Below are 27,612 nucleotides of genomic sequence, written 5' to 3' on the forward strand. Positions count from 1 at the left end.
CACGTACTGGTCCTCTTGAAATCAAGGGAGCCAAAAGAATGGTCCCCTTCCTTGATAAACAGGCTACTTAAGCAATTCCACACATGAAAAATCAATTAGCCCAGACCTCATATCTCCTGGGTATTCTTCCTTATAATTCAGATGCCAAGGGAAAAGGCTATTTAGTTTTACAAAGAAAATATTAATTTAATCCTCTTGGTACTCACAAAATATATACATCCCCTGTTTCCATAATTCCAAAATTACCCAAGTATTTTCTTGCTGGGAAACCCACCGACACGGTCTGGTTTGCAGAATGGCAACCTTCATGGTAATTATGTCAATGAGATTACTGATTGTGCCACCTGATAATGTATTAATAGAGCAAGAAGATCTATAAATGAGGCTGAAGTTCAATTTTCTCTGTTTAAATTAATTGTTCTTGAACTTCTAACTTAAATTATTAAAGAAGTGTAACATTCTGCTATAAATTACCTGTCTTAAATTAGGCGTCACAGAAGCTTGTAACTGATCACTGGGACATTACTTCACTTATGAGGTTATTTTGCATGTTATCTACACATGACAACTGTTCATTTAGATCATGCAGCACTACAACACACATACCAACTGGAACAATACACAAAATGCAACTTAATTGTAGAGTTCATTGAATTTCCTACTCCAATATTTTTACAGTATATAGGAAAGATATTGATAGGAACAGAAAAGGACATAGAATGTTTTTAAGCTCTTACAGGCTGTTGCCAAAGTACCTGTTTTCACTTTGTGTTTTGCTCCAATGTATCTGTGTGAAAACTCAGTAAAGACTCCTACCACAAGAAAAATAGAAAAAACGACAGTCTTTTTGCTGCTGCTGTGTTTGCAGGTAGGACAGGGCCCATGCACAGCAGAAAGAATTGTGGAGAAATCTGTTGATTATCAGACAAGATCTGGATATGAATTCCACCATTAGCTTTTGGATGGCCTCACCACCTAAAGTCAGCTCTCATTGACCCACCAGATGGACAGACAAACCTCTCAAACAAACACAAGCAATTTATGTTTGGAATGGTTTCTTTGTCTCCTTACTGTAGCCTATCACAGTAGGATATACTGTCTAGATAGTGTATGTTCTGAAAAGTAATTTGCAAAGACAAAGTGGGATTCCAATACAAAATTGGATTTCTTACATTCTCAGCTTTATTCAGGCTGGAATTAAAAAAAAAAAAAAAAAAGTTATTAGAAAGTTTCACTACCAGAAATAAAATACATCAAACCTCTGAGTCCTGCCAAGTTAAGACTTGTGTTGTAAAGGCTCAACTTAAGAAAACAGATATTCTTACCTGTTTAAAATTAGGTACATTAATGTGACCTTGAGGAGTCACAGTTTAAAAATTAAGATGTCAATTTACAAAAAAACAACAACAAAAAGTTGTGGAACCCATCATATCCATGCCCGATGACTCATTATCTCCAACAGAAATATTCTGGGGCTCTGTACAGCCCAGACTGCAGGACTTTCACACCCTTAGTGTACTGTGACTACAGTAACCTCAGTCACATTTGTGGTGAGCTTGAGACGTCCAATTTCAAACCCACAGCCTAATTTTATCTCTCCTTGCATAATTCTTTGCTATAGCTTTTCACTGGTTTTCTTGGCTCAATTATCCTTTCATGCAGAAATTATCATTATTATTTTGTTCTAAGAAATGCTCTATCCTGCAATTATGCAGCAAATCATATTTTCTTCAAAAAAACGAAGATAATGCTGTGTCTTTGCTGAATACAAACAAGTTTGAAATTATGTTCCTGTTCCAGCTTTGCAAAGGAATACATGAAGCTGAGAGTTTCAAAGAATGGCTTGTGTAGCATTAAAGAACAAAGAAATACAACATAGAAAAAGAAGGAAAAGACAAAAGAAAAAAGGAATATCTGAAGCAATATCTATTTCTTTTCATGCTAATCCTAACAAGCATTTTTTCCATGACTCAGTAAGTCTGTTTCTGACTCTGGCCACCTGTAGGGCAAAATGCTAAAAGCTAAGTAGCCAGAAAGGAAGGCATATGTACAAAGGACAGCACCATAGTGCCAGCAGGCAATGCTAGCAAAGTTATTGTGCTATAATTAAACTTTTTCTCATATTTTTAAGTGAAAGAGACACCATCAGAAGAGGGAAAGGAGGGGGAGGATGATGTCTGACAAATTGTTTTCTTCTTAAGATGCAAGGTCTTACATTTACCCTTTGAGCAGACTGTTGCAGAAGCAGAAGCATGGAGAATTTTTGTTTTGATACTAAAATGTATTAAAAAGATAACATAGAAGCATATTGTTTATAAAACAGGGGGCAGAAGGTTGTCAAAAACAGTGGAGGGTAGAGAAGAAAATGCCAGCAGCTGTTCGCAACACTACTCAACATCAGTACTGATGAGTACAGAAAAGTGTGTTTGCCTCTACTTGCCTCTTCCTTCACAAGACTACCCTGGCAAAAGGCCTGGACAAACCTTAGAGTAGTTGTTACTGAAGGATCTCCCTTTCCTGTTTCAAAGGGATGCCAGGAAGGCAATCTATGATGAAGAAGTAACATAGAAATATAAAAAAATCATCAGGAATAACATTTATTAAAACAACCAACCAGCCAGAACTGCAGAAAAACCATAGGAGAAACATCTGTGCAGTCCATTCATGTTACACTGGGAAAGAACTGGGAGGCAAGAACTGAGTGTGGTAATTTTCACATAATTACAAATTGGAATGAATAGGCAATTCCTTCCTAAATATTTGTCCAGCTCTCCTCAGCAGGGAAGCAGTGATCCAGGTAAAACTGCACACACAGAAGTGACATGCACATCTCCAGCACAATACTAGTAAAAATGAAAATAAATCAGAATGGTTTAAAATCCCCAGAAGTAGTGGACAAGCTCCTGAAATGAATGCAAATAGCTTCTCTTGAAAAGCCTGAGAATTTTTACATCTCCCAGAATATGCTGTTCTGGGGACAGCTACTTTTGCCTTCAAGTCTTGCCAGACACAAGCCTTTTTTCACTCCCCTTGCTGTGGCGTGCAAAGGTGTTTCAAAGGGGCCCATGGCATAACCCCCAGCCAGACTGCTGACTGGGACAGCACCCCTCTGATGGTTTTGTTTATTGGGTACTACTGAAAAGATTTTAAAAATACAGCTTTATAAGGTTTCATCTTTAACCCCAATTTTGCAGAGGCAATCCTAGTCATGACTGCAAGCCGGTACAATGCACGCCACAGCCCTGAATCCACTGTGAGCGCCTGATGGAATAGCAGCAAAGGTACACAGTATCATTAAACAATAAAGTATTATAAAAGCTGTAAGCAAGAGTAGAGCAAACAACAATTGTCACGTTTCTTGTAAAATTGCTGGGAGACAGAATAAGGAATGTTCATAAGTAAAAGCAAATAAGACTGTACTGCAGTATCTGCAGGCACAAAAACTCACAATTTCTTGTCTCCCAGATCAGGAATTAGGCATGCACTAACCACTCTTCCTAAAACAATTCTTATGCAATTCATATGTATGAACATAGAATTGGAGGAAATAAATAAAATATATCTCATAAATGCTTTCCAATGGAAAAAAATGTCAAGAAGCACAGAGCTGTTCTCCTAAGAGAAAATTACTGGTTCTAGATTGACTATAAATTGGGCATGATTACATTCAGCCTGAACATTTTCCAAAGGTGTACAGAAAGACACAAATTGAATTAGTTAACAGCTTCTAACCACTGTAACAGAGTCAGTAAAGTATTATAAGCTGGAGTTTAATTAACTCATGGAAGAGAATGAATGGGAGAGCTCCTAGACACACTGAGCTGGTGATGCAGGTCTCTGCACTGAACATATTTTTGACTGAATGTAAACAGAAATTGGATAGCTAGTTAGTTGTAAACACTATATTTATATGATACTCTTCTCATTTTTCAAGGTTTCCCCTGGCTGATAATGGGAGCAGGAAGGAATTTATTCCTCATCTTGAAGCACAGGCTGGCCTGCAAGACTAACACAAAGTTGGGAGGGATAGTCTTCCACCAGGGAGTTGATAAACGGCCTGAGAGAGACAGGATGAAAGAGGTGTTCTCATGTTCTGTGTAGCTGTAAATTTTCATACACTTGGTTGGGGCAGCCTGGCTGAAAGAACTACTGGCTTTCTAGGGGTTTTTTTTTCTGAACTGGCACATTATACACTTTCAGCATAATTTGCAATTTTTCTCAAAGGTATTTCTTGCAGAGAAAGGACGTAAACACAGCTGATGTCTACTGCTAACCTTCTGCACTTCACTGAAATAGTGGATTTTGGTCCATATCTCACGTTAGTTTTAGGACACTGGCATGTAAAATGAGGGGGGGTGGACTGTGGATTAGGCATTCCAAGGGCCCTCCTGTGGGCTAGGAGTTCTGACAACTGTAAAGACCCACACGTAGTGACTCAGTAGTTCCTTCAAGGTGTCTGTTCCAACAACCAGTAATAATTCAAGCTTATTGAAAATTAAACAAGTCTTGATGGCCAGAGTACATTACTGATATATATCTACAGCAAATATATTTAGACATGCATACATGAAGCGTTTTGCCATGTACAAATATATATTCAGCCAGTATCATTTGGCAGGGTTTTCTCCCAGAATTTTGAAAACTGGTATGTAAATATTCTGTGGAATAGTGCAATTGTCATTAATACATTTTTAATATAAAAAAAAATTCTTATTTTCAAAATGCATAAACTGAAAACAGCAATTTTGAAAAGAATCCCTCAAGACCTTTTTCTCCCTTTTCATTTGCCCAGGTGCTCACCTGTCTGCGGAGGTCTCTGGTCTTCTTGCACATACTGTCTATGGCAACAGTCAAGGCATTGCTTCTCTCTGCCTTGTCAGTCTGCAACCAATGGGACAGAAAACACATCAGTGGTTATCTGGGATTCCTTAGCAAGCACATTCTTTGTGTCCCCAGTGCATCAGAGCATTTGGTAAATCATACATGCTGGAGGATTTTTCAAATTTTTCATACATTTCAAGAGCCAGTACCACAATATTCACAGAATGCCCATTTGTGATGTTAAACATAATTTGCTGAATCAAAACACATGCTTTAGAAGTAGTATGTAGGAACAAAATAAACACTTCTTAACTTCTGAATTGCTGTAATACTCCTAGTGTAATCAACAACAACATTAATAGAATTATGATGATAGTGATGATGGTGATGATGATTAATAATAGTAATAACAACAACAATCATATTTATGTCAATTCATTAATACCCTATTCATGTGAAAAATACTGTTCTCTTTCTACAACTAATGTACAAGTTCAGGTGCCCACAATGCAATTTGGTTATGCTTTTGTCTGCAGCATTCATTATTTTCCTCCTGTAAATCAGAATAGGTGAGTTTTGGAATGTCCAAAATGTTGTAATGCCAACACTGTCCGTGAAATGGCAATCTCTTCATTCAACAGCACATTCATTCTCAGCATCTAGAAGACTGAGTTCTTGAGATATTTGAGAGGTCTGAAGAGAATTAGTTGTATACTTTCGAAACAATCTTATTTATTTTATTTCCACCTATAAGCAAAATGCTTCTGTCATTGTTACCTATTTGAAAAGTGTACTCTACACTTTACTGGACTGCTCAGCCTTTTTTTCCTACAATATTACCATAAAACTTCTGTGCCTACTAGCTGGTTTGATTTTTTTTTTTCCCCTGTTAGTACAGAAACTACATGAAAACCCAAAATGCTTGATGAATTTTATTTGCCCAAAGCAAGCAATCATTGCTCACCACCTTGGACTGCCCTGGTCTAAAGGAAAGAACCACAAACAGTGGTTCTTTACACAAAGTCAGCACACATGACATTTACAGCACAAAGAACCAGATTCTCATAAATGCTAAGAAATAGCTGTGTACACTGACCACAGTATTCGGACTTCATTTACAGACCACCAGGAAGTCTCCATTATGAACATGACTGTCTCATTTTGTAAATAACATTAAAATTAATATGAAAGTAGTAATATCTTGGTAGGCACCTAGGAGTACAACCTTGTTATCTATATATCATACTTCAACCAGAGTTATTTCCTTATTAAAGAAACTTACGAACAGGACAATATGCTTAATATTAAAATAAAACCTAGAGGTGACAAGAAAAGAACTCTTACGTTAAAACTGAATGTGCAATGTCAAAAATGTCTTGAAATTATTAGCACATTCTCTATCAACTGAAAGGAAAAACAGATTTTAAAATTGAGCTTGTATTTTCAGGGAGACTTAGAAAATCTCCTATGACCTTCTATTTCTGAAATTGCCTATAGTCTTTCAGGGAACAGATGATCAAAACCAGGTCTTGGAGAAAGGTCTGAACTTCACCTTAAAACCTGCAAGGAATCCCTGGAGGTGGATACTCACTTTCTGTTCCACAGCAATGCCATCATTTCTTGTACCAAGGCTTGCACAGGAACCAAAGTAAATAATGACTCTTCTATTATGCTTTGCAAGCTCTTGTCAACCTTGACAACAAAATGATCCCTTCTGAACTGCCAGGTAAACAGGGCCAGGAAAGACTGTGGATACAACTCACCTTATACCTATGCATTTTCAGACTATGAGGATGCATTGGCAAATCCTTTGAAAGCTTTATATTTAGAGCCTATTTTCCTACCAAAAAAAAAAATCATTGCAAAATATTGGGATATTTTTCGAATTCTCTGGTAATCTGTAATTTCAGCAGTGGCCACTAATGATACAACTGGCTGTAAGCTAACCTAAATCTTTGGAGCAGCTAATATGAAATAACCTCAGGCAGCAAGTGGCATAAAATATTACAGTGAACAAGTTAAAAATACTTTATTTGCAAATTCTTACCATATAGTCAATGTTTAGAGAGCAAATATAACTGTAAATGAAGTTATTCTTCACCTCATGTTTTCCCTAAGAAATAAATACACTGCAAAGGCACTGTAAATGCAGCTTCAGGCTGTAGAATATGGACAAGTCCAGAGTGCAGGTAACCTCATGACTGCAGACTCTCATTCTCCCCTAAAGAAATTTGAACATGAAAAAACCCACACTACTGTTTGGATAAATTCTACTTATAAAGACTTACGAACTTCAAAATCGTACACAGTCTTTTCCAGTCAGGGGGACACCTGGCTACAAAGTCCCCTGTGGGAACACTCTCAAACATCACTGGCCTCATGTTGCCTTCTCCTGCGTCTGTAGGGTAACATCCATTGGTCCCAAGTACCTTGGGATCTGAAGTACTCCTGTGAGTTCACACTCCTCTGCAGACCTCCATCTTGGATCTGACAGTAACAGTCCAAGAGCTACATGAGATGACTCCACTCTTGAATAACCGAAAAAGAGCAGATGTAATGTTTTAAAAGTGTACATTGAAAGGCTGTCACAGTGAAACCGAAGGTGACTTGAGCACCTCCACACTCAGCAGAGTGCAGCTGTCTCACTCCCCAGCGACGGAACTCACACGTCTGGAGTTGCAATACTCTGCATCTGCTTGGCAACTAATGTCCTTGTGACTGCTGTACTTCAAAACAAACAAGCCTATCCTGAAAAAGTTCCTTCTTGTACAGATTGACTGAATTAAGAAAAGGTCTACAAAAATTATGCACATTATTCTGGGTCTGGATTTTAAAAACTAGGCACTTGAGCCTTTCAGTTACCCTGCACTCACCTACTGTTTTTTCCTGTAAAATATATGTAGTAACAGCTATATTGCTCCCTCATGAAGATCCTAAAAGCAATATCCAGTTCCTATTTCAATGCATTTTTAACATTTGAAACATTTTACAAGCACAACGTCAAACTGTTATTAATATTCCACTGAAGGAAAGTAAGTATTTTTAATTAACACTGGATAGCCCAAAGGTAAATGCTGGGTACTGCAAATAATACAGGCCTATTTCACACACTGGCAAACCACGTTAGTTAATGCCTCAAAAACCACATGTGAAGAAAATCTTTCCTGCTGGATTTCCATTTAAACCAGGACATATCTAAGGGCAGATTCTCAGCTGAAACACATGGCCATATCCCCACTGGTTTCGATGAAGCTCATTTATACCAGCAGGGGATTGTGACCTCCCCAGGCATTACAGGTCCTTCAGCACCCCAAGGAACACAGATGCAAACCAAGACATCTGCACTGGCTGCACAGCCTTGCAGGGCTCAGGAACAAGTCCCCAGCCAAGCCTTTGTGGGTACATGCCAACAGTTACCAGCGGCAACAAAGACTGCAGGAATTCCATAAGCTTTAGACTTTGTCGAGTTGCAGAGAGCTTAAACAAAGGACTATATAGATACTCTAAGGAGGGTTCTAATTTCACTTTGTTGATACCCCTGAAGGCCTACAAACGTTTACCTGATAGTTACACTGATCAGTAGATTACATGGAAGATACGGGCAGAACTACTTAAGTGTTCATCTAATCTCTTCTAGTACTTAGGCTAATACATCTCCATATTTAAAGGCTTACGGCCAGAAATTAAGCACGTTTTGTTTCATGGGATGTGTCTGTTCCCAAACACCCATTGCACAATCTTGGGAGGAATAAACAGAAAAAAAATCCAATCCACTAGCATAATTTTCTTGGTTTATCCCACAATGACAGAATGATTTGGGTTGGAAGGGACTTTAAAGCCCATCTCATTCCAACCCCTGCCATGGGCAGGAACACCTTCCACTATCCCAGGTTGCTGCAAGATCCATCCAGCCTGGCCTTGGACACTTCCAGGGATCCAGAGCTTCTCTGGGCAACCTGTTCCAGGGCCTCTCCACCCTCACAGGGAAGAATTTCTTCCCAATATCTGATCTAAACCTGCCCTCTGTCAATTGTCTCCAGCATCTGTACCATGACTCTGTGATAAACAACTTTTCATATAGTTCTATGTGTCCAAGAACAATTTTATTTTTTGAAAGACTAGCACGTTTATCATAATCAGTTCTCTACGGAAATATTAAAAAAAAAGAAGCCAAGCTAAAAGGTAAACACCAATCAATACTACAATAGCTTAATAAATGTCAGAGCTCTAATTAAATGACTGACTGTTTCAGGCTATGTGTTGACTGAAAATAATCCTATGCTCAGCAATTAGAGGATCCTGTTCATTGTACCTTAATCAAAAAAACCCCAAAGAAACAAACTCTTACACAACTTAGGTAGGACATTAAAGCAAAGTCACAGACTCTATGGAGATACCAAGCATTTGATGTCTGTTGTTACAATTTCGCATGTAACATTTAATGACTTTTTTTGCATATGAATTTATAAATGGTTCTTCTTTTGAGTTATAAAGTCATTGTGAATTCTAAGCAAAACCATAAGATTTTTAAAAATAGTATAAAAAGCAGTTTTACAATTTATTTTGCACGGTGAAACAATTTTGTCATTACTTGGGAAATTTCCACATCTGAATTTTTTGTGCAAAGACAAAATTTTTTTTTTCATACACAGCTTATAGAAACCCTGATGTTTCAAATCCTGTTGTGGAATTCAACAAAGTAAAGATGCCTACAAGCATCTGTCTCAAAAAGCCCCAATGAAGCCCGTAAGCCTTTATAAGGGATGATTCAGTTCAATCCTGTTGCAGTCTTCATTTATCCCAATTGGTTCACTTCTGCCACAATTAGTTAACACTGTGCTTCAGCCATCAATAGTTAAATAAAACTAATACCACTTCCTGCATTCTTTGCTGGGAGGAGACAAAGGATTTGTCACCTTGAAGGTCACACAGTGAAAAAAATCCAAGATGACTGTTTGGCTATGAAACACCTGTGAGAAATGCCAAGTCTGAGACAGAACCTCCTTGTATTCCTTTGTACCACTAGGCCCTGGGATTTGTCCTTTAAATGCAGAATTAATTTAAATATTATTTTACCTTTCAATTTTTCAACTTGTTCCTCAAAGTGCAATGTCCAAGTAAAACCCAAGATTGCTTGTTGGAGGTGCCAGATCTGGTTAATACACCAGAACAAAACAATGACCTTCTCCAAACCTGCAGAACTCAGTGGACAAGTTTGTGTTGGGCTGGAACACAAAAATGAGCCAGCTGTTTACATTTCTTCTTTTTAAGTATGTCTCATGCTTGCAAACAAAATGTTTTAAAGACCTCTTGGTTCCCCATCCTGGAAGGGGATAGGAATAACTTTTTGAGCACAAGCAACCTATTGAAATGTGGAACTATTTAGATGCATGAACAATTATATGCACAGAATTCACTGCCGGAGAAATCTCTTAAATGAACATTTCAGAAGTTACTCAAGGAATCCTCTGACAAGGCAGTTACGGCAGAACCTGACATTTCTGACATTTTACAGGACAAAAATTCCTTTGAAAAGCCAAAAGCTCCCAGGCCTTTTCATACAGCATTTCAAAGTCTATTTTTACTGTACATCAAAAGCCTGGAGAGGGAAATTAATTTAGGAGTACATTTATTACCTTTCTTTTTTAATATGGGAAACATAAAGAATGAATAACCCACAAGTACTTTAAGTTGAAAATCACCTCCACTCAGTGACACAGATTCCCTACTCTAACACACCCACCCCTAGTGCAATTTTTTAAAGACACCTGGCTCAAGAAAACCTATTTCTGTGATAAACAGGTAAGCATATTTTTTAAAAAGGGGTATGGAAAATCATATGCAAGTGAGCAAATAAGGACTCTTTCATGTGGAACTGTTTCTCATTATAGATAGGGTTTTTTCCTCAACAGCTTCAATATGAGATTGTCATTTTTCTCCTCTTCAAGCCCTCATGGAATACTCCGTATGGATCTAACGCTGTGAGATGTGAAGTACCTCAGAAGAAATTAATTACCTCAGCCTCCACTGCTACAACTGGAGTATCACGGGTTCTCCCCCCTGTGTCAATTACCCTTTTCCAATCAATATGCAGGAACAGCCTTGAATTTAAAGCCTCTCAGTATAACCCTTTTCTGGCATTCAGTTACATATAGTTTGTAATACTGTGAAACAAATTTCATTCTAGATAAGCATGCATAAAACAGCCTAAAAAACCCAGAAACAAAAATTTAGAATGCATAACCCTTTAATTATCAGAAAAAACACTGAAATTTTCAGATCCTAATTAATCCTAAAATCTCAGAAAGAATTATGTTGCTGGAATATGCATAATATTGCACATTTTAATCCACTCTCCAAAACACTGGTGTCAATCAGCTGAAGGTGTGGAGGGTGGCCAGGCTGTCTCAAAGGACAGAGTGGGGATTTTTATCCCTGGGATAACAAATTCTCTTGAAAAGTGACTGGGATCCAGTCATAGGAGAAGACGAGGAACCTACACTGTTCTAAATATTTATTGTTTCTTTCTGATACATAAATATCAGTTTTTCTCCTACTTTTTCACATTGGGAATATTAGAAAAGTTCAGCATGACTCCAAGATGATGCTGATAAAACATCATACTTTTCCAGTACTCACTTGGGGAGAAGTGTCCTGGGAAGTGCATGTGTCATAACTGGTGTGTTGCAGAGCAAATACAACCATCACTTACTACTTCTAATGCAAAAACCAAATGCCACAGCACTTCATATTTGAAATATGACAGTCTTAAAACCTGATAGAGAAACCTTAAAGGCCAGTAGTACTTTGGTTTGTATTTCAACTCTAAGCTTACTGGAGGAATTAGCAGGGAGCAAAAACGATGTTAAATTTCTTTTAATCAGATGTTACTGTCATTCACAGATGATGCAGGAAGGAAAGGCAAACCTAAGTAGAAATAGAGCAATACTGTTGAACTGACAGCAGGAAGTATACTTAAGGTTAATCTGCCTTTTACTAAGAAGCAATTTTCTAAGTTTCTAGTATGGAAGTTTTTAATTGAATATCCATCTACCTTTCACCAAAGTGTTCTGGCAGTTGTACAGCAGGAAAATAGAAAATTAGTTGGAGAAAATCTAATTCTACAGCAGCAGCATAAGACTTTCCTATGATGAACTATCATATAAATTGCTTGGAGATAATATGCTGCTATGAAAAAGAGGAAGGGGATGGAAGGAGAAGAAAATTCAAAAGAAAATATAGTAGAGTTGCTGAGACAGTATTTCTCATCCAGATTGTTTAAAAGTCTTAGCTGTACTTTAAATCTGAAAGTTACAGTCTTTAACAGCAGCCATAAATAGGGAAAAATGTCCAGCACCAAGCCACTCACATTCTGCCATACCTAGGGACAGACTGAGTTAGTGCAGGTTCCAAAGCAGCATAGCAAAGGCACATCCTGCTTTTTTCAAGAAATCAAAAACAAGCTTGCTGTGGCTTTTGAGGTGGTATTTTAATGCACAGTGTACTACACAAACAGATTCCTGTAGACTTAAGAGGAGTGTAATAGCACTCAAATCAAACAGCATTATAAATATACATGTAATATATATTTTAAAATATACAGGGTGACTAAAAAATTTCTAAAAATAAAATCTTCCAGGTCCTCACAGGCACTCCATGCCATCCAGTACCATCACCATCGCACTTTCTCCTTGTATTTCCACTACATCGAAGAGTACCACAAAGCGATAAGGAGGGTAGAACAGTAAAAGAAGAAGTTTGCTGTGTTGTTGCACACTCATTACTCTGGAAAATCTCTATGATACTATTCATGATCACTCATAGAACAGACATGCTGTGATACATCTTTTAACAAAAAACGAAGCACACTTTTGTATCACACTGGATGGGCAATGAAGATTAATTTCCCTGATTTTCTCTCCCAAATAACTTTAACATTTCTGTGGAGTTTTCCACAAGAAAGCAGCTTGAGATAAATATGGATGGACCCATGACAGAACTTGGCCTACAGACAGAAACCTTAGAAAACAGCTACTTCTCAAATACTTCAGCTCTGAACCAGGCAGAGCTTGGTAATTTCATATAACACACATGCTGTGGATGTGACTCTGTTCAAAACTGTACTTCTAAATAAAAGTTAAATACTGAAACCCCAAACAGACAAAAAAATGTAATTCCATTTAATTATGTATTAATTGTATTAGTTAATCCCTTTCTAATCCACAGTAATTAATTTAACACCACACTGTGATGCAGTATGTGAATCTAGGAGGCCAGAAGGGACTTAAGCATGTGCAGTGAATTGAAGCCCAGCTTTTAGGGAGAGGACTAAGTTAAGTTCTCAAATTTACAAATACTTCAGCTAAACACTCCCCAGGATCCTGTGTGTACAGTGAGTCCAGACTGTGTGAATTCCTTTATACTTGTCCAGTCTATACAGAGGACTATGATATAAGAGGTAGGAAGCTTTGGGGGATCATCGCAGCAAATGGTAGTTGATGCCATCACCTCACTGGGTGAATTCAGTCACTCCTGAACAAAACATACCTCTATTTATAGCAACAGAATAAAATGACTCCAAGGTGATATTCCTAGAAGCTCATAACTAAATGTTTCAAATACTCAACTGTTATTTAAAACTTCACTATTGTTAGCTAGAGAAGATCTACTCTAGGTCAGATAGTTTCTGTTGTTAGCACTTGTGGGGGAATGAACACAGAAGAGATTGGTAGAAGAGCACTTCAATGATGCTTTTTACACTGACAACTGCCAGAAAGGGGCCCTTGCATAGCCATTAATTCAACAGATGGATTTGGAGAGTGAGAAATCACTGTGTTACTTGGGCTGTTGGATTAGACTTGCAGCACAAGTTTGAAGATCCTGGGCTCCTGTGCTGCAAGAGAGAAAAATGCCCCAATTTGTTAAAAGTAGCAGCTACCAAATGGAACAAGGGAGGCTGTATGTGATGGCATGTAGGGAAGACAACTGAAAATTACAGTCTCCTACAGGGCAGGGATCTGCAGAATCCTACATGAGATCAGGAGAGTCTGCTATTCATGGCATATTCCTCTGCAGTTCTATGCAGAAATTCCCTGTGGCTTTTCCCCTATTTATTTTTACACAGAAAAAACCTAAATATACCTGTGGAAACATTCAAACCCAGCATGAAATATTTCTGACATTCTAACATAGCAATCATACTTCATGTTGGAAGTTCGTTTTCTGCAGGACTTTTACCTTAAACATTGTAGAGAATTTTTGTCTCAATTAAAAATTCAAAGTTTCATGTTTAATTTTTTTAACTATTCACATCTCCAATTAGCCAAGGATTTCATTTATTAAAAATGAACCTAAATTTTCATATAATTGTGATCAGCTCCATGGAAGAATATAGCAAAAAAAAGAAAGGAGAAACATCTAACTAGAACAGAATCAATAGAAAAGTCATTAGGAATATGTTGGGTAAAGCAAAAATATTATAGATCCCAAAGACCTTTTTCCTTTAAGATTTATACTAATTCCTTCAACTTTCAATGAAATAAATTAAATGCTTGGCTGAAATCTAATGTTCTTGCTAGAAATGTGTGCTACTGAATTTCATGTGAAGTTTAAGAAATGTTAAAAATACACAAAGTCAGAAGATTAAAAGCAAAAGGTTAAGTACGATCTTCATAAATATGGTTCCCTAGTTGTAATGTACATGAAAATTCAAACATTTATAGTTTGCATTTCTATATAAATGCATATAAGATCCATTTATATTAAAGAAATATTCAAGTTGTGTGGACCTGTAATCAAGGTCTTAAAAGATCTGCTGTTTGCATAACCTAAAAGTGGGCACATTCTATACCCCACTGTGTAAGATTTGAAATGTTTCCTTAGTAAAACCACTGAGTGTTTGCTCTGGGATTTCCCTCCCAGCTCCTCGCTACAATGTCAGGTCAGAGCAGCTGCCACTACTGCAGTAACTCACCACCCGACAGGCGCTTCAACAGGAGTAACAAAGGGCAGCTGGGAGGCAAAGTCTACCCACACTGCCAACTTCAAGGAACAGTTTACTGCTAAGGAAGTCTTCTTTATTCTTTGCAAGTGCTTATGTTTGTTCTAGCAGGGGCAGCCAGTTACCACTTTCATTTATTAGCTGGCAGATAGTTTTGAAGTTTCTCATGTAATTACTGATGAAGTGCCACCCTGCCAAAAGCCACGTCACCTCCTGGTTCTTCCCAGAGGCCATAGCATTCAATGGCAGTGCCAGTGGAGCTGCAGGTGGCACCCAGCAACCACGCAGAGCTGCAGTCGCAGCCCAGCCACAGACACCCAGGGGGACTCTGTAACAGGCTCAGACTGGTGCAGGACAGCCCCTGCAGCAACTCAGTAGACTCAGCTTGCCGTGCTTAGAATCCTCTCAGGAGCCATGGGACAGATTCCCAACAGTGAGCACACTGGCAAGCTCCGGATAGAACTGTTCATGGACACTGCAGTAGCACTCCTGTGGAGAACACGCGCCATTCCAGCACGCATTTCAACGTTGTTCTGCTGGGGGGACACAATAGGTGTGAAGAACCATCCTAATTTCACCAAGTCCTGCTGCTTCAAGAGCTGTTGCTATTAGTTGTATCGGTATCTGTGCATTTTGTCACACACACAGATACATTCTTCAAACACACCACAATCCTCACACATACATATACAAAAATAAATACAGATAAATATGTCAGACTGTATTTAGTTTACATTATAAACCCTCTTTGGACTGAAAGAGCTGCCAAAGTCCAGGCTGATCTGATGGGAGCCTCAAAACAGCAAGTGTACAAACCTCTCAATTTACCATATTTGAGGGCCATGTTTAAGCATTCCAAATCAAAAAAAGCAAATTTTATATTAATTTGAAACATATATACTGTTAGTTATTTCCATGGAAAAAGACTTTAGCATATAGTAAAACTGGGAGCACAATTCTGAGAATGAAGATAATGTGATACTTACTAGATGTATTTATCTTACCTTAGACTTCCATGAATAAAGTTCCATGAATAAAATACTTGCTATCATACTAGGAACAGCATGGCAGGATGTAAGCCCTCTTCTGTAACCCCTCCCCTCCACTCCTGTTCCACCAAAAGTTATTCTGACCTCCCTATTCTAAAATCTCAAGGAGAATTGTATGTGTTTGTGGGGGAGAAAAATGTGAAATCACTTCAAATATCAATTGCTTACAGAAGTATAAAACACATTAAAAGGCCCAGTACTGAAAGTGTAACTTCAGTTTGGCATCATCTTTTGTATGTAAATAAATACACTTTCAAATGCACTTGTTGTATCAAATAGACTTCAGGGTGCCATGCTTCCAGACTGCCACAACAAGCACTAAAAACAAATGCTGGAAACCTCCTTTATTAACTTACTAAAATTTTCACACTGAAAGTATAAAATGTCTGTTTTTCAGGGATATTCAAGGGTGCCATATGTTCATTTCTAACTAGAGTATGTCTTCCAAAGTAGAAAAAATACCTCTTCAATCACATGACAATATTATGTATTAAAAACAAGTACAAATAATAATTGAACAAAATCACATTAAATGGGATCCAAGAAAACACAAGAGCAATTGTACATGAAAAGGCTTTATATCAGATTGTGCTTATAGTGTAAGATAAAATGGATGCTGTAGTAAACCATATTACTTAAAGCACAAAGCTGATGTGACAGTGTGTCTGCAAAGAATGTTAATAAGAGCAAAATCAAAATCATAAAAGAATGAGAATGGGAAAGCTAAGCAGAAAAGGCAAAGTAAATATTCCAGGCAAGGTTTCTTCTGTAATTACAAAAAAGAAATTAAATTATAAATTATGGAAGAGTTGTTTCCTACTCAGAAGGCATGAGTGAGAGTGATACTTGGAGCTGAAATGAGTTTGCGGAACCAGGGCTTAGTTTTGCTTGCTTAAGACTATCAAACTCCAACTCATTATTTTTTTAAGGTTACTGATATGCTTCTACACTCATCCATAACAACAGCAAATTAAATATAACACACATTTTTGCTACACTCAGGAAACCTCAGGTGGGCACTAACACGTAAGAGCCACTGCAGGCACACAGTGACATAACTTAAAGCCAAGGCACTGAGCTCAAGAAACCAAACCAAATGCTCGGGCCTGACAGTGACAAAGGGGAAGGCTCATCCATCTTGGTGCATCATTCAGCCATGCTGAGCATGGCAACTTGGCTGAGAAGAGCCTCAATGCTTCCAGATGGTCTTTCTGCTAATCCAGCCTCAGGAACACCTGACTCCTCACACACCATCCAATGAAACTCTGACAGTTAAACAAAGCCATAGAGAACCACACCACTGGAGTCAGAAGATGGCAATAACTGGATATGCCATGATCCCTGCCCAGTACTTCTTGCCTAAAGACATTCAGCCTGTGTCAGCAGAGCAGGTGCCAACTAAAAGATTCTCTGGTTTTGCAGGAATCCCATCAAACCTTTCAGGACAACTACTTTTCCCCCAAGTGATCAGGAGAGGAGAACAGCAGACAGAGCTGCAGGGCACTGGAGGTATGTCTGATTTACACTACCCTGAGAAGCCATTTTGAGAAAAAGGAAAAAGGCACTTTGTGATGTAAATTATGCAGTCAAACAGGATCACTTCATGTACCCAATACTGGCCAAGTCCAAACCCAAAAGCTGGCAGATGTTCGACAGAATGAGTTTTCATTCAATCATCATGGTAATCTCATGGCACTTAAAAGCATGTGAAAAAAAAAAACATTCTCTCTCTTAAATTACTGAAATTTTAAGCAATACTGGAAGATAGAGGCTATAGGGTCTGGGACAAACCAACTTTTAAAAAATGTCAGTTAAATCCACCATGAGCAGCACAACATCAGTACTCTGAGAAGCCCCTGACAATATATGGGCAATGTGTACTGGGAGCCTCTGGGTACTCTTATCCATGTTTCAAGAAATTTTGAGAGGTTGTAGTGCCCGCAAAAACATTAAGTGCAGGTTTTGTTTAGAATACATGAGTGCATACATACTCTGCAAAAGCTCTGATCACTTTGTGGCTGTTTTTGCAGCAAGAAGCCAACACTACCCAAGTGCCAGCAGAAATTATGTGCATGGGGGAGATCAAATAGGCTAAAGAAAATACACTATAACATCCACTTAGCCCTCATGCAATAAAAAGATAAAGATCCCATGTTATATAAAATGTCTTTAACTACTTATCACTATATATTAAGTATGGCATTTACTGAAAATGTTTTAATTTAGCATTCTGAACAGTTTTAAAAGTAGCTTGGTAGCAATCACAAGGTTGGGAAATGTGCAACATACAAGTAAGTGCTTTGCTTTTAACAAATTTCATCCACTAAAAAATGGTCCAACCTAATGCCATCCAATATCATTTTGAAAGATAAATACACTCGAATTTTACCTGTAACCTGAGCATAAATAAAACCAAGACAACAAAACTGAAAGGTTCAATGCATTAGTTGAAAGACCTGGTAAACCTCAATAGAGTGTACGCAACTTTGCTGATAAAGCTAAGAAAAAGAAAATAAGAACAAGCTTCTAAGCAGCACAAACAACACTCTGCTTTCATTTTCATATATAACTGAAATACCAGAGAAGCATACTCAGGGCCTCTAAATGATGTATGATGGAAATCAGTGATGAAACAAAAATCAAGTAACTCAGTTCCAGCATCAATGAACATTCAACATGGGGCAGAGAATGGCAGGAATTGCCAGTTCTTGCTAACGTTAAATTTTGGAGGTTGTTTCATACAAAACTGCCGTCTCTGAACTTAAAAAGGACTAAGAATTTAAAACCACATCATCACAGAGAAACAAGTGCCCCGTCCATTTCAAGCCTGCTATGAAGAGACATTGCTACAAAATGAAGGCACTGACCGGCTCTGAGGCCATGGCAGAAAATGAACAACTTCCCACCACGGGAATAAGTTTAGTTATGGAAAAGGAAGAGTTGAGCAGGAACAAGCCAGATGACAGAATGGCATGTCGGAAAAGAGCTCTGAAGACAATATCTGTAATTTTACTTGTTGACTTATTAGAGAGCAATGTGGATTTGCAAAGCAGGGCTTTATCAAGCAGTTTTTCTCCAAGCTTTTGGAAGAAAAACTGAAGTTCAAGAAACAAAGTCTTTGTTATAAGTATGTTTCTGCTGTTACAGAAGCAATGAGCTTCCTCTATAGTTAGCAATAGTTAGTCCTCTCTCATTAGCAATTAGTGTCCTGTGACTCCCACCCACTACAACACAGCTTCCATACAGTATGGGTCATGCTCCTTGCTGCATAATGATATATATAAACTGTTGAAACAGGTAAAGTGTAAGAAAGACTGATCCAATTTTTAATCCATACTTAAATGAGACAGAATTCTGATTCAATGCACTGATCAATAAGCCAGAAAATACCCTAAATTATATGTGTGCACAATGTGCACTTATTTAGAGCACAAACAACATTCGTACCACTCCTGGAATTTGTATTTAAATTAATAGGAAATGTTGCTAAACTGAAAATTGCTTCTACATTAACTCCCTTCCTTAGCACCAAGTACTGCAAAATGACAGGAGCCAGCACAGAAGACTTGGACTGAAACTCTAAAAGCTGGTGGTTCCTACAAAGGATGCTAAGTACCATCTGTGACCTCATGAAGAATTCACCTCCATAAGTTTTGAGACTATTCACGTCATTTCTAACACACTCTAAAAAGCTCTTCAGCTTCTGGACACACGCCAGAACAAAATTGAAACCTTTCTTACTTTGTTTGGCTAACCAGAATCTCATTCACCTAAGGCTCAACAAAGAGAACCTGATTCAATTGAAAATCAAGATCCGTGAGTTTTGTAAAATACATTTCCTATCTGCAGACTACAAAACACTCCGCTAAAGAATACCTAAGTCCCACTTTAGTTTAACAATACAAAATCTGTAAACATTTGCAGATTCTGCTCAAGACTATGTTTAGATTCTGTCCCTTTTATTCTTTATACTTTAAATAAATCCTGGATAAGTCAAAAGCTTTTGAAAACTACACCTTGTCATTAATTACTGAGTCTCTCATTAATATATATCTCACATGACATGGTCCTAGAAGTACAGCAATGCCTGTTATCTGTGTCATGCCAGCTAGTGATTCTTCGTCACATTCTCCCAGACATTAAGGTAACTCTCAGTAATGGAATGCCGAAGAACAGCTACCCCTAGTGATCAGAGAGGCGGGAGATGAACTTCAAAGTCCTTCTTTGTTTACAGCCATTTTTCATTTTCCTCAACGAGCTTGTCGCCAGACACAGAACACACACTGAGCAAAGACAATACTCAGTATCTAAACACATATTTGCACTGCAAATAATTTTACCGGGAAGAGCTCTGTGAATAGGTTTGTGTAACACTGTTACACCCAGGTCAGAACTCCAGTTTCAACCACTAATGAACCATCAGCTAATGAGTTAAAGCCCAATTTAAATCTCTCTGCTCTGCCTCCTGCCACACAGAATAGCAAACAGATCCTTCTCAGGGTCTCTGTGCAATACCAGGAACCCCCAAGCCACACAGCGCAAGAGAGAGGACATCAATGTGCACAGACGGCAGCTGGCAGAGTCCCAAATCACATCAAGGAGATCTAAGGAGGCTGACACAGGAGAAATACGGAATCACTGAAATGTTTAGTTTGGAGAACACCTTTAAGGTCATCAAGTCCAAACATTCCATCAGCATTACCAGGCCCACCACTAAACCATGTCCCTAAGTGCCACGTATACATACATCTTTTAAACACCTTCAGGGACAGTGACAGCCCAGATGCCCTTGGCCTTCTTGCCCCCCTGGGCACACCTGGGCTCATGTTCAGCCTCTGTCACCAGCACCCCCAGGGCCTTTCCTGCTGCCTTCCAGCCCCTCTGCCCAGCCTGGAGCTGCAGAGGGTTGATGTGACCCAAGGGCAGGACCTGGCATTTGGCCTGGTTGAACCTCACACCTTTGACCTTGGCCCATGGATCCAGACTGTGCAGATCCCTGCAGAGCCTTCCTGACCTCCAGAAGATCAACGCTCCCACCCAGCTTGGTGTCATCTGCCAACTGCGTGAGGGCGCCCTCAATGCCCTTGTCCAGGTCATCAATGGAGACAATAAACACTGACCCCTGGGGAGCAGGGATGTGTAGCTGGATGTGGCTCCATCCTCCAGCACTCCCTGGGCCCGGCCATCAGCCAGGTCTCAGGCCAGCAACCAGTGCACCTGTCCAAGCTGTGAGCAGCCACTGCCACCACAAAAACACTCTGGGAATCCTTGTCAAGGGCATTTTTAAACTCCAGGTAGACAACACCCACAGCCTTTTCCTCATGTACCGGTGTGGTCACCTGGGCATAGAAAGAGATCAGGTTGTTCAAGCAGGACCTGCCTTTCATAAACCCAGGCTGGCCCTGATCCTCTAGTTGTCCTCTTTTCATATAGAAGGAAAAGATTAATGCGAGTGTTCTGTAGTGCAAGAACGTTCTTCATCAGAAAATCAGGAATGTCTACAGCAAGCAGCAATCTTCCTGATTTGTCTCCCCTGAGTGAACACACAGCATGCAGTCAATCCATTGTCCATGAGAAGGCACTCCTGATGGATAATTTGGTACCAGCAACACAGAATATTTGGAGGTGTTTTTACCTGGAGCTTTCTGACCACTATATGGGGTCTTTACTTAAGTCCCATGGTTACTTTTAAATATGCATAATACACTCTTTATATACATCAAAAGATGGATACAGGACTAATAAAACAATTTTTACAAAGAAGCTAAGAAAAAAAATCAGCATAAGAATATCCATGTGGCAGGAAATTTAAAGCACACGAGCTGCAACAGCAAAAAGAGATATGAGTGAGGAAGAAATCAAACATACTCTTGGTTTACCTGAAATAAAAGAGAAAGATGTAGAAAGTCTTCCACTGACCTTAGTGTCATAACACTGAAAATATTATGAAATGTCTGTCCCTTTTAGTATTTTTGCAAATTATCTTCTATTAGATTAAAGCACTATTTCTCTTTTGAAAGGGAAATTGGAAAAAGTGTGCTGGCCTGTTAGAAAACAGGGAAGCATATGAAGTTTATGGCTCAAAAGAAAATAAGAAATAAATGTATAAGCGTGGTTCCCTGTGCATTGTTTACCAGCAAGTATTAACTGGGCATATCTTAACATGAAAAACACAATATATGGAGACAGACTCTTACAAATTCACCTTGGGTGGGAAACAGTTGTTATCAAGGAATATTACTTCTAGGGCCAGGGAAATGTGTCTGCCAGGAAATAAAAGCAAGATCATGCCACAGATACAATCACAAAAAAAAGTCATTCAGATATAAGACTGGAAGTAATTTGGAGCTGACCCAGGTAAACACAGAACAGACAAGTGCAATTACCAGCCTGCTTTGATGTGCACGACCACAGTCCTTTCTGAAGCTTCTGTGTTGTTGTGGCAAGCAAATTTTGCTGCAGAGCATTATCAAGCCTCATGATAAAGAGGAGTCACAGTCGATGCAACAAAGAGCCAGCATTGTTTTGGTAAGACAGGGTCAGCTGTCACACTGATCATACCACGACACTGTGTGTCTAATGCTCACCTGGGTGCATTATAAACTCTGAAAACCTGTTTCATCTCCTTACACACAATGCACTAGGATGAGGTCTCTGTTGGAAACAAATAAGTGCACTGAAGACAGTACTCATTATAGTAATGGAGGAGTGGTATCAACCTTATCAGCCTTTATCACAGTGGTTAATGCTTTGAGATTCTCACAACATGTTCATCTTTAGTCTATTGTAAAATAAGAATTATAATACTTACTTGGAAACAGTGAAGGCTGGACAAGAAAACAGTACATCTACAACTTGCAATATCTTCAAAAAGCAGTTCTTTACTGAAATACCAAATACGCTGTAATAACATGAGTAAGACTGTACCCTAAATACTAGGCTTACTTTGAAATATTTACACTTCAACATCACAGTCAGGTTTTTATTCATAACCATACACTGAAATAGTTTCACAGGCTACACTGCAAGTGGCTTTATGTTAACTGGTAGAAAAGAACATTTATATAATCAAGCTGTATTAAGCAAGCTCATTTACATCCTTGAAAACTTGACTGGGTAATATAGGACTGAGCAGACAGGCTGCCGAAACTCAGTGGGCCAGATTATTGAACACAGGAACAAATGTGATAATCATAAAAACAGGAATAATAATAACAACAGCAGCAGCTTCCTATGACAGCAGATAAGGTTGTGATGCAATTGTAAATGCATTCATAGATTTGGTCTCAAAAATTTTGATAATAGAGGGGTCTCTGAGGGCAAAAGAGCAAACAGGATTTGAAACTGCATCACAAGAAACAGTCCGGCTGTCTAATCATATAAAGCACTATGCAGTGGATTGAGCTTGCCTGTTTTGTGCCTTTCATCCTTGTTTACCAGTGAACAAGATTGTCACTAAAACTCTCCAGATAAACATCTCTACTGCCTCGATGCTGTTTATTGCCTGGCACTAGAAGTTTACATAACAGCTGTAGGAACGGACAGCAGCAGTGCTCTAGGACAGAGGCAGTTCAGCTGTAGCTGGGCAATCACCTTTAGTAGAAGGAAGATTACAGGGGTTTGAAGATTTATTGCTTTTCATTCTGACAGTTTTTCTGTGATTTCCTTGCCTGTGCTTCATGAGGATGACCTCTAATGTCCATTGTAAAAGTGGGAGCAAGAATCCTACCAGCTACTTTCCTAATGAACACAGATGAATTTGCACTCAGTGACCACTTTTGAAAATATTTCAGTCATTTCTGGCTCACCTCACATGCAATTCTTGCAAGCCCTTATGCATGTCTTAAAGTCACTGTGATTTAACTTTTTTATTTTGTATTCAAATTCACACTATTGTTCAGGGATTTAAGCTTTCTGAGGCTGTTTTCAAAGTCTTCTCTGACAGGTGCTATGAAGGTGCTCTGGGCCTCTAATAGAGTTTATTCAAATCACCTCCACATCTTGAAGAGTTCACTTGTGACTGACTTTTTTTTAGTGTCTTTCTCTTGTTTATTTTAATTCCTCTGTTCCAAATCAAGCACAAGCACCCCAGATGTTTTTACTTTTGCTGTTTCTGAAAAGCTGGTAAACCCACATGTTACATCTCTACCTGTCCACCTTGGCACTTCATTTTTGCAGTCATTGTGGAAAATGTGCATACTGTGCATGTTGAAGCTGAAATTGGCTGTTCTCTTCCATTTTCTTTTCCTTTTTTATTTTTTTCAAAATAAGTGTTCCCGGGACTCAGTCGTATTGTAGCACTTCTACATTAATGACCTGCCAAATGTTCATGGTCCATTAAAGAACTCTATGTTAAAGGAAGCCAATGAAAGTTTCTCATGAAAGAGTAATTCAGTTTCTGCTCATAGCCTTTTATCATGTGGCTTGTTTGTTGAAACTGTCAATCAGTGTTTGATTTAGAAGTTTTCTAACGTGTATTGTTGCTGATTTCTGATCATTAAACATTTGGCTAACAAAAAAATATGCACACATAGAAAGGTGTTACAATTAGTAACTGCTAATTCCATTTTAAAGATATCAATGGCTTTTTCAAGTATATTTCTATTCTAGACAATTTTGTAACATTCATTTAAAAGAAAAATATTTTAAAAGGCAAAAAGCAAAAATCCTGGGTACTTTGAGATTCAGAGACAATTCTATGAACTTCCTGATTTGGACTAGGCCATTCTTTACAAGGAAAAACCAAATTAAGGGTGTAATTGTATGTTATTACTCAAAGGCAAACCTCTGAGATGGATACAAATCCACACAACATACGTTTGTTCAGATATAAAAAATACAGGTACCACTTGCTACGTAACTGCCCAGCTGTAGCAACCATGCAAACTGAAATTTAAAGCAGCTTAGTTTAATGTAACAGCATACCACTGTAGCTATGAAGTCTATAATCAAAAGGGTAAGTTCAGATGTACAGCACACCACCTCAGAAATACAGCAGAGAGACACACATAGCATTTTAATGTTGCTGTTAAAACCCACTCATTAAAACCTCTGTAAACACAGAAAATAATAAAATCTTATTATCTGCATTTCTCCTGCTTCTCCAAGGCAAATAATCAACTTGGGCATAATGACACTAAATAGGTGTTCAGTAGCATGAGATCCACAGTACCTTTTCTCCAACTGTGTCTTCTGATCCTTTAAGTACAGAAATGAGACAATTTTAAGCACTTGCCTTTTGACAGACCGAATGAGCAGTGCCCTGAACTTCTCAGTGAACCCAGCACAGAAAGCCCACAGCTCAGGCTTTACAAAATGCAGAGACACTCCTGAGAGACATGCGGAGCTCGGCCACCTGTCCACTACTTTGTTGTTTTATTTACTCTTCCTGCAGAAGAATCAGATCTACAGCCAAAAGTTATTCTGTGATTTGAGGGACACACACTGACCCATCAGTATCTGTACTCGGTTATTATGTCAATAGGATCAGTCTAATGTCATCTATCATCCATAGTGCAACGGGAATCACCGCAGAACTGTAAAATACAACCACAACAGCCAGCTTTTCCATGAAGCTTTTCTCAAAGTGTTGTTTAAGGAAAGCAAGTACTCCTCCCTGATTTCCCCATGAGAAAACTGAGGCACTGAATGGTGATGTTATGTGGCCATTGCCACCTTCAGGCCAAAACCAAAGCCAGAGATGGAAAATAAAACTAAAAAAAGCAATTAAACTCAAAGGGGTCACACCTGAAAATACAACTGAGAGGGTAAATAATAACTAACTAGTAAATGCAACTAACTAGAGAAAATAATCTGGATTTCCTGAGACAAGACTCCCAGTGCAGGTCAGGATTTCACATGACAAACTCAGTATTCACTGACACCAGTTGTCACTGTAACTTACTGCTATGATGAAATGCAGTATCACATAAAAATCCGCCATTATCCAGCTAACAATCCTACACTGACAAGGCAGGCATGGGAAACTGGATAGACAGCCTCAATTTACCAACAGCTGAATCACTTCACCTTTCAATCTCCCTGCTTTTGTGTTTACAAAGTCATGTCTTCATCTTCTAACCATTTTTCCCCCCTTTAAACAACAGACAGGTCCAACTTCTACTTTTGCTTGTCTGACTTGCTGAGTAATGGAAAAGCCAGCCATCAGCCCAAGACAAGGTTAAGAGGAATGGGAATGCCAACTTCCTTGGGTTTTTCCAGGCAAAAATCCATCTAGGACAATAATCAGTACAAACCTATCATATTTCCTGGCAGCAATAAAAGTTTCAAAGAAATAAAATAACAGGCAATGGCAGGGTAACTGTGAAAAGAACGAACATGTTGTTGAAGAACAAAATCATCTGCAGAGCATGCAAACTAAAATAATTAGAATCCATTTATTCGCTTAACCTGGATCTTACTCTGTGCCACACTCACCCTAAGAAGGACACAGAAATTAGATGTATTTTCCTGAACGAATCCCTAAAAATTCCAGAAATGTATTCTGCAAATGCTACAGAGTCGGGGCTATAGAAAGAATCTGAGTTGGCCAGACTACTGATGCACATTACAAAGACACAAATCAAATATTATAGCAAAAGCTTAAATCAATCACTTTCAAAATGATGGAAGTGGTTTCAGTGTACATCACATAACCTTACAGGCAATGTCATCCCTCTGTCTCGGTCATCATTAAACAAGCAGCAGTGAAAAGCACTTTCTTTTATTGTTTTGTTCCATGGATTTAGGGATGGATAAATCTTTTTTAAGTTCTCTAAAGTGACAGTAGAGAGTGTTTTGGATGAACAGTTCTTTGTTTAGCTACGAAACTACAGTCAAAAGGCAAGTCAGAGCACAGCAAGCTATCATTCACGATTTCTTCTTCTCTCACATTAGGAAATAACTCTCAGAATGAAATTAATTCATTTTACACGTCCACGCAGTCCTTACCTTTGGGGTTAAGATAATAAACAGAGATGCCAGTAAATAAAAGTAAGCACTGCCCTTCTGACTGCAGTTGATAGACCCTTTTTCAGTGGAACAAACACAACTGCACATTTTGAAGTTTAAGTTTGCCTCCTGTCTTCTAATGACATAGAACATAACCCCAGAAACCCTATTCCTTATCCCTCACATTCTCAGGCACTGTTGTTCTGGCTGTTCAGGGCACTGCTGAATCTCCATTGTTAAAATGCACGTGTATGCTGAGGTTTGTCTCTCCAAATGGACAAAGGATGCCCGTGCTTCCCAGAGCACAGCCAAGGACAAACTGTCCTTGCGAGCTCTCCCCACACGGTGGAGAGACATGGTGGTTTATCAGCCATGATGGGCAATTCCCCACAGGCCTGCCCCCAGAGGCTGCCCCAGCACCAGCCTCCATCCTGCGGGGAATAGGCAGGACTGACACTCACAGCAGTCACAGATAACAAACGTGGCTGGAGGGGAGCATGCAAAGGTCTCCCAATAGTCTGTTGGGGAAAAGAGAACAATGGAGCTTTAAAGCTCTCCAGCAATCAGAGGGTTTAGGAATCAACAGTACCCCTGAAATACACCATCAATACAACAGCTGTCTGAAAGGGAACAGTGAAGTACTTTGTACCTTAGAGTGACTGATGAGAAGTTAACGCAGGATGCATTAAGTGTAAAATTGTATCAAGTCAAAAGATGAAGGATGGAAGAGCCAGAAGCATCCAACCCAGGCTGAGACAGCAGCGACTTGTGCACATCTTTTACCTATCACAA

The 27,612-nt window shown here is 38.8% G+C and overlaps 1 protein-coding gene across 3 annotated transcripts in view; it reads right to left on the minus strand.

Annotated features, from left to right (window-relative positions):
- Positions 1-27,612, minus strand: part of CTNNA3 (catenin alpha 3) — a 430,393-nt gene that overhangs the window by 186,704 nt on the left and 216,077 nt on the right. For all 3 annotated transcript variants that reach the window (XM_019286635.3, XM_019286634.3, XM_010400758.4), the window contains exon 8: positions 4,801-4,881. In XM_019286635.3, the coding sequence (XP_019142180.1) occupies positions 4,801-4,881 (81 nt within the window). The remainder of the gene's footprint in view (positions 1-4,800; positions 4,882-27,612) is intronic.

This window comes from Corvus cornix, chromosome 6 (assembly GCF_000738735.6).
Source record: "Corvus cornix cornix isolate S_Up_H32 chromosome 6, ASM73873v5, whole genome shotgun sequence".
Taxonomy (NCBI): Eukaryota; Metazoa; Chordata; class Aves; order Passeriformes; family Corvidae; genus Corvus; species Corvus cornix.